The 18831-nt window shown below is 43.9% G+C and overlaps 2 protein-coding genes across 2 annotated transcripts in view; one reads left to right on the top strand and one right to left on the bottom strand.

The window, feature by feature from the left end:
- Positions 1–6876: 6876 nt before the first annotated feature.
- Srp14 (signal recognition particle 14kDa (homologous Alu RNA binding protein)) lies at positions 6877–10206 on the top strand. The gene is made up of 5 exons (XM_005381213.2): positions 6877–6988; positions 7130–7202; positions 7613–7725; positions 9351–9383; positions 9832–10206. Exons 1-5 carry the CDS (start codon positions 6965–6967, stop codon positions 9919–9921), a joined length of 333 nt encoding a protein of 110 aa, XP_005381270.1. The 5' UTR covers positions 6877–6964; the 3' UTR covers positions 9922–10206.
- A 637-nt stretch (positions 10207–10843) lies between these two features.
- The window catches only part of Eif2ak4 (eukaryotic translation initiation factor 2 alpha kinase 4), a 107706-nt gene continuing 99718 nt past the window's right edge, over positions 10844–18831 (bottom strand). The window contains exons 33-39 of the mRNA XM_005381212.2: positions 18378–18490; positions 16042–16100; positions 15123–15220; positions 13903–13971; positions 12646–12690; positions 11716–11834; positions 10844–11076 (exon numbers count right to left, since the gene is read on the bottom strand). Coding sequence (XP_005381269.1) covers positions 11019–11076; positions 11716–11834; positions 12646–12690; positions 13903–13971; positions 15123–15220; positions 16042–16100; positions 18378–18490 — 561 coding nt within the window. The 3' untranslated portion in view covers positions 10844–11018. The remainder of the gene's footprint in view (positions 11077–11715; positions 11835–12645; positions 12691–13902; positions 13972–15122; positions 15221–16041; positions 16101–18377; positions 18491–18831) is intronic.

Raw genomic sequence — 18831 nt, 5'->3', positions numbered from 1 at the left:
GTTCGGTTCGCTGGGTCGAACAAGTTAAAGGACCAGGCAAGCTTTAAGGGGCAGCCGGCGAGGCCACGGCGTCCCCTGCCGGCCACGAGGAACATCGCAGGCAGGCCCCGGAGAGAAGGCGCGCGGGCCTCGGCCAGCTCCTCCGCGCGCCAGAGCTCATCACCAACACGCATGGGCCTCCTGGAAACTTCTTCAGGGGCTGATGGGGAGAGAAAGAGTAGTTCCCAGGAATTTGGAAGCAGAGCTGGGAGTGATGGCTCATTCTTGTAATCCTAGAACTCTGGGAATCTGAGGCAAGGAGGATGGCAATTACCCTGGGCAATGCAGGAACACCCTGTCTCAAATGAAAAAATAAAAATGGGCCTGGGGATGTAACTCACTGCAAAGGCCCTGGGGTCGATCCTAGTACTGGCAAGAAAAAGTGGAAATGACTTTAATAACCTAGTCTGTGTCCTCAACATGACAGTGGAAAAATATCAGTGAACTGGTTGAGTGTTCACTATGAGCCCTTTACATCAATTGAAACTTGAAACCCAGAAACAGCCTTGGGGTAAATACTGTGTGGAGGGTAAGGTGTGAGTCCCACAGCGGGAGGGCCCAGGGCAAACTGAGGCCTTCTGACTCCCCTCCAGGGGTCTCGTGCTGTCTCTCAAGGGACTGGGGTGGATTTAAATCCCACAGTTCGTCCTGAGAGTTGGGCAGAAGTCCCTGGAGCTCAGATACTTGTTGACTCACTAATGGGAAGAGTCACAGGTTCGGCCCGGGGGTGTGTAGACAGGCTTCAGAGCCATTATTCTCTCTCTGGGCATCCAGGCTTCTGGGACACACGCTTCCCTGGCCTTCCCGAGTGTCTTCACCAGAGCTGACCCTCTCCCACTGACTCAGGAGACTCCAGGCCTGAGACCTTGCTCCTGTCAACCTGAACCCAAACCCGCCAGTGCCATTCTCTGCCTTCCTTCATCGGAGCTGACCCTAAACCCAGGCAGCTCAGAGGCAGCCCAAGGAGCACTTCCCTCAGTAAGGCTCTCAGTGTCTCCCACAAGCCCGGCACTAACCCATGCCCCTGTGTGCTCTGCTTCTGTAGGACGAATCCGCCTGGTGAGGAAAGGTAACAGCCAACTCCAACCCAGGCGACTGCGGTGTAATCATGATGAATTAGGTTCTTCACTCCTCCCTGTGACAGTGAGGTAGGCGCTTTGATGACATCCCCCACTTAAAGATGTGGAAATGGAGGCATGGAAGGATTTAAGGAAATGTGGAGTAAGGAAAAAAGAACAGTGGGAGAAAAGAAAGACTAAAAAATACCCACAGGAGAAAGTAAAAGGAAAGCAAGCAAGCAAGGATTAGTGATGTTTCTGATGGAAAACTGTGTCTTTGGTTCACGTCCTTTAGGGTCAGCTGATTCCAGCCTCCCACGGACTCTCTAGGTTGTAGAGAATGGGAGGCGGTGCCTATTATTTTTGTCTGTGGACAGATGACTGCTCAGCGGAGGGACAGCTCCTGCTGCTTCTGTGGGAAAGTCAGTTTTGCTTCCATTAACAGACTCATTTCAAATTCCTGATCTATAAATGCGTCTGTTTAGGGGGCGCCAGTTTGCTTCCTTAGGTTGGAAGTGAGTCCTTAGAGGCCAAGGCGAGGGGGAGAAGGGCCACTTTCCACACCAATAGCAGAGGCATTTGGGGTTTTTCCCGGGTGGCCATCCCCATGTATTTCGTTGTGGGTGTGGTTTTGGGTCGTCCTAGGAAGTTGTGCAGATCACTGGGAGAGACGCTGCTGGTGGAGGGAGGCTTCGGTTGGATGCAGGGGGAGGCAGCACCCAGGGAACACCATGGCAACGGGCAAGCAGCTAGCTGACACTGGCTACAAGGCCTTCTCGGCCTTCACGCAGCTCCTCACTGCGATGGGCGCTACCTCTCCTGTGTCCGCTACCCTACCTGCGGCTGCACAGCGCCCGGCCCGGGCCAACCGAGAACAGAAGAGCTCAGGAGTCCTGTAGGATGGTAGTGTTGGCTCCTGAGCATGCTGTGGAAAGACATCACCTGCTGATTTCCAGATCAAGGGGACTAGGAGCGTGATGGTTTCCAAACCCTGCTGAAAGAACGTGCCCAGGGTTCCTGCGGTACTGCCAGTTCAGCGGTGTGACAGTTTGTGGAGGCCGTGGAACCATAGTGGGAACGTGAGGGTGAGGTACACCTACAGACATTAAACATTTTGCCATGTCTGAAAAAAAAAAGTGTCTTGTTTGGTGGCTTCTCCTCTGAATGTGTTGTAACATCTATCTGGTTTCCTTATTACTAAAAAGTTAAACAGATCTTTAATATGGGTAATGAGAGGTTAATTTCACCTTTAAAATTATCTTTTAACAGGGAGCCTGTAAATTTATCTTCAGTCAGAAAAGGAGAGGTAGAGCTGGGATTGCAACTCAGGCGAGGAGGAAGTAGTGACTGTGTTTTAGCCGTCACACCTTCCAGGAACTGCAAAGCCTAATTGCTCCAGAGTAATCACAGCTGTAATTTCATTAGCCCTAACCTTAATAAGACCCTTGGCCCTAATTCAAACCTAATGCCAATTAAGCCTAATAAATTAAATGGCGCTCTGTCTGAGGAAAGGATGCATGGGGCTCCAACATTTTTGACAAGATGATCTTTGGAGGTACCTGCAAGAGTGTCCATTCAGGCCCTTAGCATCCCCCTGGCCGCTGAGGAGCATAGGATAAGTTTTGCTTGCTGGCCTTCCTGTGGCAGCTCTGTACTTGGGGCAGTGACCAAGGCTGCTCCAAGCAGATGCCAGTGCTGTGTGCTGAGGGCTCTATTCTACCGTAAGTGCCAGTGCTGTGTGCTGAGGGCTCTATTCTACCGTAAGTGCCAGTGCTGTGTGCTGAGGGCTCTATTCTACCGTAAGTGCTGCCGAGGACTTGCTGAAGGCCCTGTGGTGTGGGAAGGGAAGGGACTGGGGAGCCATTTCCTTTCAGGGCCAGGGCCAGGGCCAGGGCCAGGGCCAGGGCCAGGCAGATGTGTTTTGGGGTGCACACACACACACGCACGTGCACGTGCACGTGCATACATGCACACACATCTCTGTTCCAAGGGCCAAAAGCCATTAACCTCTATTATGCACCTTAATTACATGTTAACAGTAGATCACCATAATCACACATAATTGTGAGTTAGGATTTTCGTTGTTAGCATCAAAATTTAACCATGACTTTTGATGTAAACTCTTGATTTCATTGTACCCCGAGCGACCTTTATTCCTGATTGATCATAAACAATACCATTTTTCTCATTGAGGAATTTATTCTCAGATATAATCTTATAAGTCAACTAGGCCTATTTTACTAGGTCTACACTTTTTTTTTTTTGTTTTTGTTTTTTTTCCGGTACCGGGAGTTGAACTCACGACCTTGTGCTTGTCAGGCAGGCGCTGTGCCGCTGAGCTAAATCCCCAGCCCCAAGGTCTACACTTTTTATTAAAAATTTTCATCAGTATATGTGTGCAGTACACAGTGATTACAAGCATTGCGAGCCACTGGCACATGTACATGCTACATCATTTTTCCCCTTCCCCTCAACCCTCATTTAAAAAATTTTTTTTCCTTTCTTCTTCTTTTTATTCCAGCATTAGATTTTCATTCATAGATTTAAAGGTTTAAATCTAACCATTTTAAATTAAGCAACATTTTATTTCATTTTATTTTTTTGTTTATGGCAAATGATACTAATTTCATGTTATGATAATATTAGATATACTTAAGTATTAAATGATTCAATTTGAAGAAAAACATTAACAGTCCAGATGGCATAGGGTATTAGCAGAAACCACCATGGCAATGTCGAAGTGATGGAAAGTGTGTGGTCCACAAATGGTAACACTGGTACTTTTATTGAGCACTTATTACCTACTAGGCTCTTTGCTACTGCTGCTAGCATTATCCAACAGATTGTCTGCATTGTCCAAGCCATGTGTGGCTATTGAATGCTTGAAGTGTTGCTAAAATGACTGAGGAATTAAATTATTTTCAAGTTAATTTTAATTCATTTAAATTTATATATCCATATTTACCATATAAGAGCAAGCCTAAGGGTCTTTTATGTGGTATTTTATAAAATCTTTATGACATCAGTGAATAAGCAATTACCATCACTCTTCTGTGAGGGCATATAGCTGAAAGGTAGTGGAATTGGAATCTAAGCCCAGATCCTTCTGAATTCCAAACAGGTGCTCTTAGTCATTTCCAGAGAAAAGTAGAAATCAAAGAACACTGTCATCAGTTGAATGGTACTGGCCCAGGGGTCCTGCTACACAGACGTGAGCATTTGTGTTACCCAAATGATTGCTTCTGTGATGGGATGGCTGCAAGACTTTACCCGGGGTCATCAGCATGACTGTTGATATTTTTCTTTCTTGTTTTATTTCCTTTGGTACTGGGGCTTGAACTCAGTCCCTTCCCACAGAGCTACATTCCTAGCTCTTTTTATTTACTTATTTTTATTTTGAGACAGGTTCTCCCTAAATTGTCCAGACTGGGCTTAAATTTTTGATCTTCCTGCTTGTTTCCTGAATAGCTGGGATTACAGACCTGTGGCACCATGCCTAGTTGCCAATTTTTATTTATAGCTTTTACATATTTATTAAACTCCAAGCTTGTATACTGAGCTGCTTGATAGTTCTGCTTAGACATACCATAGGCAGCTCATGTATTAAATGACCAAACTGAAACTTATCTTTCACTGGCCACAGTTGTGTACGTGTAATCCCAGTGTTGCTGGGGTTCTAGCGTGCTGTGGGCTCCTTCTAGAGATTCTATGCAGTGTCCTGTCCTGGACAAAGAACTGGTCAAGACATTTGCAAAGGGTAAAGGGGTTTTACATTTATTAAAGGTAGGAAAGAAATATACTCTGCAGAGTGAATGCGGGCCAATTAATACATTCACAACGGGGCCGTAATTTGTATGTTTCGCTGCCAGGTGGCTTGAACCACTGTGGTATATACAATGACTGCCCCATCTGGCAGCTCGTACCACTGGTGGTACAAATGGTTCTAATTACTTTATTGGTCTTTTTACTAATAAAATTAATAAAAAACCACCTGATGGGACAATCACACTTGTATCACCAGTGGTTCAAGCCAGTGAGAATGTGTTAAAGTAGGAAAAGAAATGTACTCTGTAGGGTGAGAGCAGGCCACTGAAAGAGAGTGCACAGTGTAGAAAAGGGTTAATGGCCACTGGCTTTTGTATCCCCCCTACTCTGATGTCAGATCTCTGCTGTCCCATCAAAAATCTGCTCGATCTTGAGCCAGAAGAACTGAAGATGGAACTTTCTGATTGGTCCCACAAGATTTGGGCCCATGTGTCCTGGATCTCCATGATTGACAGGTCATGCCCACTTGCCTAGCAGGTTGGCCATGCCCCAATCTCCTGCCTCATAGGCATTTGGGATACTGAGGTAGGAAAATCACAAGTTTGAGCCCCAGATTGGGCAACTTCACCATTTAGCAAGAGATTCTTTCAAAATAAAATAAAAAAGGAATAGGCATGTAGATCAGTGTGAAGACTGTGGGTTCAATCCCCAGTGGTGAAAAAAAACCTCTACCTTTCTGTAAAACCTTTTACTTCTCATATCTTTCCTATTTAGTGCCACACACAGTTTCTCTATCCAGTTACTTAAAAAACTCATAAATAGGCCAGGCATGGTGAGATGCACCTGTGATCCCAGCACTACAGAGGCTGAGGCAGGAGGATCACAAGTTTGAGGTCAGTCTGGGCTATATAGTGAATTTAAGTCCAGCCTGAACTACATTGTCTCAAAAAACCAAGAAACAACAACAAAACTCTAAAATTCACAAATCATCTGATTCCTCTTTTCTTCTTAATGCTCACATCCAATCCCGCGAGTCATAGTGACTGTATTTTCAAAATATACCCTAACCCACTGCAAATGTGCTAGCCCTTGAACCTCTTCAGTAAGCTCTGTGCTAGGAGGGATGGCTCCCAAAGATGTCTCTGTCCTAAGACCCGGAACTTGCAAGTGTAAAGACATAATCTAGGACTTGTACTCATGTACTCCTGGTGTCTGTCAGGTTGGTCCTTAGTAGAGTGGTTAGAATGCAAACCATCTGCATGTGTTTGAAATTTAGACAGCAGATCATTGAACAGTGCTGCTTTCTTGAGGGTGGACCTCTGTCGAATTATGAATCTATAGTATTAGAAAAGCCCAGGCTCAATTTACAGGTGAAACGCATGGGTCCAATTTACAGGGTTATTGTATCTATTAAGTTTCTTAGGATTTTCTTTTTTTAGTTTCCTGGAAGGGGGGGGCATCAAAATCTTGGATAACTTTTTGTCCTGAAGCTGCAGTCCTCTTAAAATTGAAATTTTCCTTGTTTGCTTTCTACCTAGCTTTGTTTCTTCTATACTACATCAAAAGAGCTGCTTGCTTAAGAAAACACTTTCTATGTACCAATGTTCTGGGTGTTAATATAAATTCTTTTTGGTTTTTTCCGGTACCGGGAATCGAACTCGCGATGTTGTGCTTGCCAGGCAGGCGCTGTGCCGCTGAACTAAACCCCCAGCCCCTGTTAATATAAATTTTTAATCATTACAATCACACAGTGAAGTTGATACTGTCACCCTTATTTTAAGGATGAGAATATGGAGGTGACTTGCTCAGAATACAGCGGAATATGTAAGTATAGGTGCCTATCTCATGCTCTCATTGTTTCAGTCTGATTAGGGTGAGATTTATAAAACCCCAGGACAGCCCACCAGGCCTCAAGGTCCCTTAGCCGCCCAGCACCGGTCGGGGCGGGCGCAGCCCAGGGCGCAAGCGCGAGGCGGGCAAGGGAGGCAGTGATTGATGGACGACCCGGCAACAAACAGCGGAAGTCCCGCCCACCGAAGGTAAAACTTCCGGCTCTAACTGTTTTAGGTTTCTGCGGAAGGATTGTATCGGGTACCGCCAGGATGGTGCTGCTGGAGAGCGAGCAGGTGCAGCCCGAGCTGGCTGTCCAGGGGTGGATGCAGTTGGGGGTTTAGCTCGGAGCCACTGTGTCCTTTTGCGGGAGGTACTTGCCACGGCGGGGCGAGGGTTCGTGGCTGCCTAACGGGGCCGGGCTTCTTGTGTTGCAGTTCCTGACTGAGCTGACCAGGCTCTTCCAGAAGTGCCGGACGTCGGGCAGCGTGTTCATCACCCTGAAAAAATGTAAGCGGCCGCCGCGGCAGGGCCGGAGGGAGCCGCGAGGCGCGCCCGGAGGCCGCTCGCTGGCGGGCCTGGGCGCCGCGCGCCTGGGGTTGGCGCCCCGGGAGGGTCGGGAACCGAGGGGCGGTGCGGCCCCCGGCGCGTAGCCCCCCAGCCCCGACCGCGCGGAGAGCCCGCCCGCCCGAGATCGTTGGTAGGACCCGCCCGGTGTTTGGATGTTACGACGTTCTCATCGTGGATCTAGTGGTTTCTCCAAGGTTTGGCCAGACCCTGTGATAGCGGGTGGTGTGGGTCGCATTAGAGCAGTGACGGTGGATGAGGTCATCTCTTTGTGTCCTTCTCTCCTGTTTAGCTTTCTGTCCGCCTATCGTTAATCTGTGTGGGTGTGTTTACCGGGTATATTTTTCATGCAGATGATGGTCGAACTAGATCCATCCCGAAGAAGGGTTCTGTGGAGGGCTTCGAGCCTTCAGATAACAAATGTCTGTTGAGAGCGACGGATGGGAAAAAGAAGATCAGCACTGTGGTGAGCTGAAGTCTTTCCTGGTTTTTGTTGCTTTTTTGGCGGTGCTGGGAATTGAACCCAGGGCCTCACGGGTTGCTAGACAAGCGTCTACCAGAGTTACTAACAGTCCTGTGAGCTGGATTCTTAAGACAACATTTTGGAGTTTAGAAGTACTTGAACTGAGGATGGGGCACATCTGAACAGACTTTTTTTTTAAAAGGTTGATGATGTGTATTTCCCAGTCTGTTTTGGGACTGGGACGTTTCTTCATTACTTTAGTAGTGGAAACCTCAACAGTAAAATTAAAATAAAGGTAGAGGTCAAACACTTGTTTGGTTAAAGTTTCTGTAGAAATAAAATAGCATATTTATTACTATGAAATAAAATAGCGTATTTACTGTAATAAAATAGCATATTATTACATTAGAGTAAGTGCTGTAAGGAGGAGTTGGCGTTACTTCCTTATGTCCCTACTGTGCTGGGTCTTCTTAGCATCAAGCGATTCATTTATTTATTTTTGATTCTTTTATATTTAGGCTGATTATTCTCTTTGTAGTTCTCATAGCGAGCATGCTGGGCTTGGTACTTGAGAGAATATACAGTTAGTCGTCAGTCTTAAGTGTTTCCTTTCTGGTTTGAATACAGTATGGCACAGGAAGACTTCGTGGGCTCAGGGTTGAATCCAGGGCCTTCATACTTAGCTACATCCCCAATTTTGAGACAGGAGTTAGCTAAATTGCTCAAGCTGGCCTTGAACTTAAGATCTCCTGCATCAACCTTCCAAAGTGAAGACACCCCAGATTCTTTTTTTGCCAGGGTGGAACAAGATTGACCTCTATTCACATTACTGGAGGATACTCATGAGAATATAGATAATAATTAGTTGCTAAGTTTCCCTTTACACGTTATCTTGTGATAGGTTCTCACTGTGTAGTTCAGACTGGCCTTGAACTTACTATGTAGCCCAGGTTTGCCTGGCATTTGTGGTGATCCTTCTACTGCAGCCTTAAAATTAGCTTGAAAAAATTTTTACAATAAAGCAAGTTTATGTGGTCTTTAAAAATAAAGTTGGATATCATGCAATAAAGAAACTGTAGGAATCTTCTTCAGAGGTTCAGAGGTAGCATCCGTCTTGTGGTAGCTTGTATTGCTTAATTCAGTCTGAATTAATGGACAGGGAGTAGTTTTAGTGAATTTTGCACAAAAGATACTGAGAAGTCCTTTGACATTTTTCAGAGCCTAGGGAGAAAAGTCAGGGCCACCTGTACTGGGCATTTCAGTAGAGGGGAAAAAGCCAGCTTCTGCAGGAGTCTACTCCTGCCTGCCCATGTTGGTGCCCTTGTTATATGGAAAAAGGCACAGAGCTGCTTTGCTTGTTCCTCAGGCAGAGGGAAATGGAGCAACCATTTAGTGCAACTTGTACAGTTGGGAAGTATTTTACAGATTAAAGTGGGGTGTAGCTCACCAGTAGGATGCTTGCTGACGTGCACAGGGGCCTGGGTTCAAACTCTAGCACCACAAAAACAAGAATAATCTCTTCTAGGACACTGTCTTCATGGGGCTTTGAGATATTACCTGGGGTGGAGCGAAGAGGATACTTATATGAATAAATAGGAGTGATATCCTTTCTCCCTGTCCTTTTCCAGGTGAGCTCCAAAGAAGTGAATAAGTTTCAGATGGTGAGTAGCTCCTCAGGGGAAGCGTCAGCACAGTACTGAAGTGATAGAACAGGGTGCTCCGGTTCATTGGTCTCCTGTGATAAGTTTCACCAGTTTTTCAAGTAAGAGCTGCCAGGCTGTGAATTTCAACAATGATATTGTCTGTTTTTGGTTTTTAGTTAGATTTTCTTGCCTCAGACTTCAGATATGCTCCACCTATAGTACAGTCAAATAAGAAATTGCCTGTACTTTTTTTTTTAATTAAAAAAAAATGACTTCACTGTGGGTGAGTATTGCAAAACTGTCGTGTGAGAGTGTTTTATGCTTAAATGATTTCCCAGTGTAAGTGTCCCATGGTGTTAAGCTCTTCATCTGGTAAGGTCTGTCTCTGGCTACTGAAGTCCATTGTGGAAACAGGGCATTCACCCAGTTTGTATCTGTTCCTGCTAAGGTCATCTCTGTCTTTCAGGCCTATTCAAACCTGTTGAGAGCTAACATGGATGGGCTGAAGAAGAGAGACAAAAAGAACAAGAATAAGAAGGCCAAGACAGCACAGTGAAGGGCACCCGATTCTCTGCTTTTACCAGTTAACCAACGAATTGTTATTTGTCCTTTGGTTTTTACTTTTGGCCACAAAGCTAGGTTTTTCGTTTCCCTTCTGGCAACTATTTTCATGTGAGATGAGAGTCATTTTGGAGAGAAAAAGGGTACAGTTTACAGGGTAGTTGTGGTAAGAAACTAGTTTAGATCTGTGCTGCATGGTTGTGTGTTCTTGGGTTAGTTTCCAAATGCCCTGTAATCATTTCCCTGAAGAGTGATGTATCATTAAATATTTGTTTCCCAGCACTGTCTCTTATTTGTTCTTTTTCTCGCCCCATTTTAATAGTTCTGACAGTAACTGCTAATTTTGGAATAATGTGATTAATGAACAGGTTTTAACTCTGTCTTCTACTTCACTGGAATTGAAAGCTGACAGTTGTCTGTCATGTTATCTCATGAATATTTTTCCCCCCAGGATGTATAATTTTATCATCATAGTTTCTTTAGCAAATTTGACGAGTCCTCATAACTTAGTGAGTGTTTGGTTAACCACATTAGATGAATATATTACAGAATCATCAAGAATAAAGATTCCCAGGTAATGATTTTTGCCCCTCTCCCTTTTTCTCAGTATTGGGAATTGAACTTGAAGCCTCACATAGAGCTACATCCCCGTCTCTTTTTTTTATTTTGAGACAGGATTTCATTGAGTTTCCCAGACTGGCCTCCAATTTTTGATCTTCCTGCCTCAGCCCCTCAAGTAGTTGGGGGTTACAAATGACCACTACTATGCCTGGTGATTTTGATCTTTTTGTGCCTTTTAAGTAAGCACCGTTTTGTATGCCTTAGTCATTAGGGTCAAGGGAAGAACAAGGCTGTTTCCTTGTGTTCCAGCTCTGTAAGACTTGAGTGTTTACAAGTTATAATTAAAAAGCAGCAAATATATGAAAACATTTATTATATCCAAAAAGATAAATTTATAATATATTACACATGAAAAACTGACAAAGCTCAGCTTTGTAGGACAGCTGCTTAGGGTTAAAGTGACGGTGAATGTACATCTCATTATTTTGCTATAAGGCCCTGATTGAACAGCGTAGTGACCGTTCCTTAGAATTAAAATAAGATTCTATAGTAGTCGTCTTTGTAGCTGTACAGGAACAGCACAGACACCCTGCAAAAGAAGGGAAAAGGCAGATGATGACAGGCTCAGTTGAGTGGGTAAAGAACAGACTAAATACCTTTAGAACACTTAAGTGTAGGAGCTGTGTTTAATTAGAAACCAGACGGACAGCTAACGCTAAAAAAGTAAGTTTTGCAGAAGCTGAGACTGGCAAGGGTCTGCAATGTAAGCAGACCTCTGCTGACCTCACAGGCCCTTGTGGCCCCTGGGTTGGAATGATTCAGGAGTAACAGGATATAAAACAAAGCAGTCCCAGTTACTTCATTTCATTTCAGTGTGACAGCAGCATACTTTGAGAAGTAAGTTACTTGGGTGAACAGAATTATAATTGGGATAGTTCCTGCTGTACCATGTTTGATTATTGAGTGTCAAGAATGATTTGCAAACCAGGTAAGATTTACTTGTGGCCAGCTGCAGTTCTAACAGCTTATCAGCTATCGGAACGCAACAGGACTGGGCTGAGGATTTAGCTCAGCGGCACAGTGCCTGCCTGGCAAGCGCAAGGTCCTGAGTTCGATTCCCGGGGGTGGTGGGGGGAAGAACCAACAACCTCAACAGGACTATAAAGTGTCAGTCTGAAGTTCCTCAGTTTTAACCATTGAAACCTGCTGTGCTTAAGTGATAGCTTACTTTTTTTCAACTTTGATGTTATAAATTTCATCGCACACTAATTTGAGGTATCTTTGCTTCGGCAGGCGCGACAGCAGCTGCTTCACAGTTGTGTTAAATGCCTGTTCATCAGCATCCCACTAGGAAAAAACAGATAAGACTTAACAGGGCAGCAGGGTTTGTTACCTGGCCTTCGCTTGGTCACTAATAAAATGCCAATGTTCTCTTCAGGTAGAGCAGAAGGGACCTTTTTAGGGAGGGAGCACCAGAGGGGATGCTGCTGGGGCTTTTCCTTTGAAGCATTAATTTTCTTCAAATCAAGACAAGTCCCTAGGTAGAGGCTAGATGCCTCAGCCCTGGTGTGTTACTGTGACTTTAGATCAGTTATTTCTGCCCACTGTTCATTTTATATAAAATGGAAATATTGCCTCCAATGTGTATCCATTTGACTGGATCACAGATCAGCAAATCCACAGTGTAGTGGTGTATGCTTATTTGTGAGAGCAAGATAAAATTTAATATGAAAGAAACCGTAAGTATTACTAGGAAAGGTAACTTCAGAAATGTAAATGTCCTTATTTAGGCTATCTGATGCTAAAGATATGTACAGTACCTGTAAAGACGACCCAAAAAAAGGATCTAAATTTCAACAAAAGAAACTTCTGTATAGTTCTAATCTGCAGGTGAATTTCCCTAGGTTTATGTAAGAACATAATATAATGCTAAGAACACACATGGTGCTAGTTTGTGCGAGGTTCAAATCTTGACTCTGCTACTTAGCTGGGTGACCCTGATTTAGGAATATATATAAAACACAAAAGGGGCTAATGTTACTAAATTTTTGGCACTGAAAGAAAAATAATATTGCTAAGAAAACATAATACTGTTTTCAATTATCTTTTGGCAAATTAACAGCAAAGGCCACAGTGTAAAACAGTTCATACTGCTTACCTCTAGTGATAAAAATTGTAAGATTGTTTCTTTGGGTAGATCCACCTGTCAATACATGGAAATGTACAACATCAGAGAACTCTCAAGTGGCACATAATGACTTGGGACCATGGTGTCACTTTGGGGCTGATAGTGTGAAATAATACTGTGGTATAATTCTTTTTTTGGTACCGGGAATCAAACTCAGGACCTTCTGCTTGCGAGGCAGGTGCTTGCACCACTGAGCTATATCCCAGGCCCACTACTGTGCTGTAAAGCAGACTTAATGAAGTGTACAGTGGGCTCAGCCTTGTGAGCTAACAGGCCTCAGAAACTGTCCATAGATCTGTTCACACCACCCCAAAGGTTTGACACTGCTAACTACATGTACTTAGTATAAGCCTGGCAAGGCAAAGGCCTGGAACATACAGAAAAATGATTTTGGTTGTCATTTCCTTCCTGCCTCCATCTTTCAGAGGAAGCAAGAGAAGAAACAAACACAGTCCTTCAGTTTTCTCCCTAGTTCTTTTTTACAGCATCAGACTGGTGGGTTAAGCAACTTGCCCAAGAAGAGCTGTTTTTGTTTTGTTTTGGTACTGGGAATTGAACTCAGGACCTTGTGCTTGCCAGGCAGGTGCTGTGCCACTGAGCTATATCCCTGACCCCCTCTCTAGTTCTTTTTTTAAAAAACGTTTTTAACTAGTGCCTGTCAATTTTACAAAATATTAGGTTTTAGTGGTATTTCCATACATCATAGGAAATATTTTGAATGTATCCATCCCTCTATTACCTTCCCTTACATTCACTTCCCCTGATTCTCCTGTCTAATAATAGTGTCTTTTCTACTTCCATGTCATCTTTTTTAAGGTTCCACACATTAGGGAAAATGTGACACTTGTCTTTCTGAGTCTGTTTATTTTGCTTAATGTGATGGGCTTTAGTTCCATCCATTTCTCCCCAATTTTTTTTTTTTTTTGTCTTTTGAGACAGGGTCTCAATATGCAGTTCAGGCTGGTCTTGAACTCACTTTGTAGACCAGGCTGGCCTCGAACTTGCAACGATCCTCCTGCCTCAGCCTCCCGAGTGCTGGGATTACAGGCATGCGCCTCCACGCCTGGCTCTCCCCAATTCTTTACAGGTTCAGACTGCATGTGAGCCACAGCAGTAACAAGGTTTGCATCCAAATACTGCTGACCCTGAGCAAAGGAGCCCTGAACTTTGAGGGCACACTAAGTAGTGGGATAAGCCAACTTCGAAATGTTAGAGAAAGCAACTTACAGCCAAAATTTCAATTTCACTGCTTTTCTGATGTAAATTGGCAAGGGTAGTCTGAAGTCGGGTTTGTACCTAATAAGAAGAAAAGGGAATTCAGAACATAGTAAACCAAGTCATCTTATTTCCTGTACCAGAAAACAATCCCTGTGACAAACTAAAGCCTAAAAAGAATTCTAAACAGTGTCTAAAGATTTGATCTGGGTCCACTGCAGAGATTTTACAACCTGCCTTGTTTAGTAACTTCTCTTCCTCTTCTTGCTTAGGGTTCCTTTTTGTCCCTCCTTTTTAGCACTGGGGATGGAACCTAAGGGCTTCACTCTGAGCTATATCCCCAGTCTTTTTTATTTTGAAACGGGTTCTTGCTGAGTTGCCCAGGCTGGGTTTGAATTTGTGATCCTTCTGCCTCAGTTTTCCAAAGTGCTGGCATTACAGGCATGCACCACCCTGCCCAGTGTCCCTTAGTTCTTTTTAATCTGGGTAGGGGGAGTGTCCCTGAGGATCAAACCCAGGATCTTGTGTATCACTGAGCTAAACCCCTAGTACCTTAATATTTTGAAGTGATGCTAGTAAGTAGGCAGAGAGACTTTAAGATTAACTGAATTTTGAAAAAAAGGAAGGTGACAGCAATGAGAACGTGAAACAAATATGACAGGCTGTAGGGGACAGGAGAAATATGTGCCCACCAAATCTTGAGAAACAGCTGGGAGAGCTTACAGAAATGAAGAACTTGATCTTTGTAGTTCAGTCTAATTACATTTCTGAGCAATGAATGCTGTCCTCACACCCTTCCCCAAATGTCCACGGCACACTGACACTCAGATTCAGTATGGTCAGCGTGGCATCCCCTCACTCATTTTCTTCTGTTCTCAGTATATACTGTGTGTGCCTCTAAGGTTAGCTCTCTGAGGACTGGGGTTGTGCCGTTTACACGACCAGCAGCACAGCATCAGGTGTAGCACAGACACCAAAACGTGTACTCAGCGAGACACTGCTTCACGCCTTGTGATTGACTTCTAATGCTTTGTTACTTAGAACAAAAGTAAACCACCCCCAGCTGCCCCAGAGGCAAGGTTCTATTTACACTTAGTCATTCTGACAACAGCTGATGCCTCTCTAAGAGGAAAGGGGGCTGCTGAATCCTGGCACCTGAGTGATGCAAAGAAATTCCATGTCTCTTCCCGTTGCCACATTCCTTCTTTGTGGCTCACGTTAGAAGTGTGTACCTGAATTTCATACCGCCGCCTTGTGCTGGCTGACAGCTTCTCTGGGGCTATCACACTCACAATGGGAACAACTGTTGCTCCATGGATTTCGAACAAACCTGGGGCAAAGAGAGTTTCAAGATTTAGGGCTTTCTCTGGGCCCAGTTTCTAAAACATACCACAGAGAATGGCGGTTTACTAGCAGATATCGGGTCACGCTCCCAGGGTTAGCACGCGTCTGTGTCTTGTTTCTGCCTCTGCAGTGAGCTGTACTTGATGGGGAGAAGCCCAGCACCCCAGCACCCTCAAGTGGGAGCAGCACAGTGAGGCAACATGAGCCCCCAAACCTCACGAATCTCAGGAAACCCAACTTAGTAGCCTCTAAATTCTAATTCACAAAGTTAATGCTCACAGAAATGAAAGACCTAAGTTTGTTAAAAGCCAAATATGATGTCTCATGGGCTTAACTGGAACACTCCTTCAGGAGGGTTGGTGGAGGTGATAACTATTTCATGAAAACAAAAAAGAAAGTACATAGTGTCTTTCTCCAAAGAATTTCAAAATACTGTAGTCCTCTGATGCGGGGGGAGACTTTTCAGAAAAATTATCCATATTTCATGGATACAATAAACCAAGTTAAAGGAATATTAAACTACCTGGAAAGTAGTAAGACAGAGCTATACCGGGGTCACCTAAACCCTAGTTGTTTATCATTTTTTAGGATCTGGGCTTCAAAGCATAGGGTGAGAATTAATTCCATGTGGTATAATTTATACACATTTTTTTTTTGGTACTGGGAATCAAACTCCAGACCTTGAGCTTGCCAGTGCACATATTTAAAAAGATATTTCTAAGTCACAAGGAATTAGCCATGGCTGTAAGTGCTTTAAGCAAACACACACAAACATTATTAAGTTCAGATTATAATTAGTAATTATACCTGAAGCATTAGAAAACGACCCCTTCAGATTTTGCACGGCAAGATTATCAGAAGCTTCTCTAAAAACAAACAAAATATAATTAGGAAACAGTCAATAAGGCAAAATCAATGCAGATAATTCAGGGAGCTCCACATACAATGGGCCACTTTTTTCTACTGAATATAAAAACACATTCCTCTTTGGTTATTAGTGGGAGGAAAAAGAAAAACAACAAAAACTGCACTTAGTTATGCTTTTGGCCAAAAGCAAGCTAAAAAAAATTATAAAGGATATCATTTCAAGTTAACAAATGCATAAAGAAAACATTCTGATTTATTCAGCTGGGCCTGAAGTCCTGGCCCCACAGAACTCGTTTCAGTGAATTATAACAGATGTTCCTTCCACTCCCCTCATAACACCTGGAAGCACTGGCACCAGCAGCCCCACCTTCACGGTGGCGGCAGCCTTGATGACCACTCAGGAGAACACTGGTAAATAGGGTATTCTTTCAGAAGCTGTGAATGGATGTGCTTTTAAATGATGCGAATTAACTGATAGTCTTTAAGTGACACAAGAGCATTCTATCTTGGGAAAACAGGGAAATAATTATTCACATGGAGGACTGACTTTGAACCCTTCCGTGCTAAAACTAAATTACCCCTAGCTTTTTTTTTTTCCTTTCTTTTTGGTCTTCTTTTGAGACAGGGTCTCGCTATGCACTTCAGGCTGGCCTTAAGCTCACTTTGTAGCCCAGGCTGGTCTCGCAACTCACAACAACCCTCCTGCCTCAGCCTCCCGAGTGATGGGATTATAGGCGCGCGCCACCATGCCCAGCTCCCCCTAGCTTTTTAAATGACACCTGCACTCATAGTTATTTAGTGGGATTATTTTTTGTTTTCTGAATGCTATCTGACTTGGGTCTGTAAATGGAATACCTGGTGATTTCAAGAGTATCACATTCCCTCAGAAAGCCTGAGAATGAATCTGTCAGATCCCAGGGCACCTGGAAAGGGCTGGGGACATGAGAGGAAGAAGAGACCCAGAAAGTTTACTTTCTATAAGCTAGGATTTCTCAGTCTGCACTGGGGTGGGGAATTGGGTGTGTCAATCCTGTGCACTCTATAGGATGCTTCAGCAGTGTCCCTGGTCTCTATGAGATACCAGTAACACCCCAGAGTTATGACAACCAAGAATGTCTCCAGATATTGCCACCTGTCCCCTGGGCACAAGAGCACCACTGGTTGAGAATCACTGATGTAAACCAAAAGAATTTGGAGTGTTGTAGGTACTACCTGATTATGAGCATATATACAAGCACTGCAAACACATAGCAAAGCTTAACTGAAGAAGTAATCACAATAAGAACTTGGAGCTGGTTGCGGTGGTGCACACCTACAATCTCAGCACTCCGGGAGGCTGCGGCAGAAGATAGCAAGAACAAGCCCAGCCTGAGCAATTTTCTGAGTTAGTTTATACCAATGGAAAAATTTTTACTATAAATCCCTGAAAGTAGAATATCTGAGTCAATTTTAAGAAATTTTTTAGTTATAATACTTTTACCTTACTTTGCTACATTCATATCCAGACAGATGAACCCATTTATCTCCCATCATGAATATGTGAGATATTTTCCCAGAACATATTACAGCTTTCAAATTACATGGACAAGATGCTGTTGGAATTCACCAACGGCACACTGAATAAGATACTAGCAGGCAGATTTTGGCTCCCCAGGGCTTTCAAAATAATAATAAAAAATTCTTGGAAATGTTATTGCTGTGGTTTGGCTATAGTGTGGGTACATCCTCCAAGTTCCTGTGCTAGAAGCTCGGTCCCTGGTGTGAGAGGTGCTGCAACTTTTAGGAAGTGAAATCTGTTGGGAAACAGTTATGGAGACAGGGTCTGCGAAGAGACGAATGCTGGTCTTGCAGGTAAGAAAGCTGGTGGGTGCCAAGTGAGGCAGCCCCCATGCTTGTTCTGTCCAAGCTGCTTTTCTTTCTGCTTCTCTGCTGTTGGGAGGTAGTGAAGGGGACCTCTGCAGAGGCTGAGTGGATGGAGCTGCCCAAACATGAATTTCCAGCTTCCCCAACTGTCAGCTCACCCCTTTTTATAAAGTACTCAGCTTTGAGTATTTTGTAATACAGTTTTGAAAAAAAAATTAAGAGATAAGACTAGTTTTATATAACAGTCATAATAAGCTTCCAACTGCATCACTCAGAACCAACAGAATGTTTCATTTAAAGTAATTCTGACATGTCTTATTTCCCAGAAGGATCAACTTAACTTTTAAAATAAATTTACACAGGTTCTATGTAAGTAATTGGAACCAGTCTCCTCGGCTTCTTTACCAAGTTACCTGATACTCCGTTCGTCGCTGACTTTAGTCCTTAGTTTCTGCACAACATGGTCCACAAGATCAGACTCCAGTACACGCTTCTCTGTTTGCCTTTCCTTCTCAAAAGACTTAACCTGAAACAGAATGAAAAAGGTTCATTATTTTGAAGTTTCTCAAGCCAAAAAAGGTGCTCACAGTGTCACAGTAAGAGTATTAGGTCAACAGTTTAGGTCAGTGGTTCCTAACCAGGGGCCACTGTGCTTCCTAGGGGACAGCTGGGAATAGGTGGAGACACATCTGGATGTCACAACTGTGTGTGCGCGTTCCTGGAATCTTCAAATAGGATATTAGACGGCAGAGGCTGGGGTGCTGCTTGACAAGGCAGAGGGCAGCCCCCACAACGAAGAAGTACCTGGCTCCAAACACTGAGAGTTATTAGTTGCTGTTGAGACATCCTGGTCTGGTTCAGATTCAT

This window comes from Chinchilla lanigera, unplaced genomic scaffold (genome assembly GCF_000276665.1).
Source record: "Chinchilla lanigera isolate Chin_1 unplaced genomic scaffold, ChiLan1.0 scaffold00015, whole genome shotgun sequence".
Classification (NCBI taxonomy): domain Eukaryota; kingdom Metazoa; phylum Chordata; class Mammalia; order Rodentia; family Chinchillidae; genus Chinchilla; species Chinchilla lanigera.
Note: the sequence above shows the minus strand (reverse complement) of the source record. Positions and strands in the feature narration are given on the sequence as shown.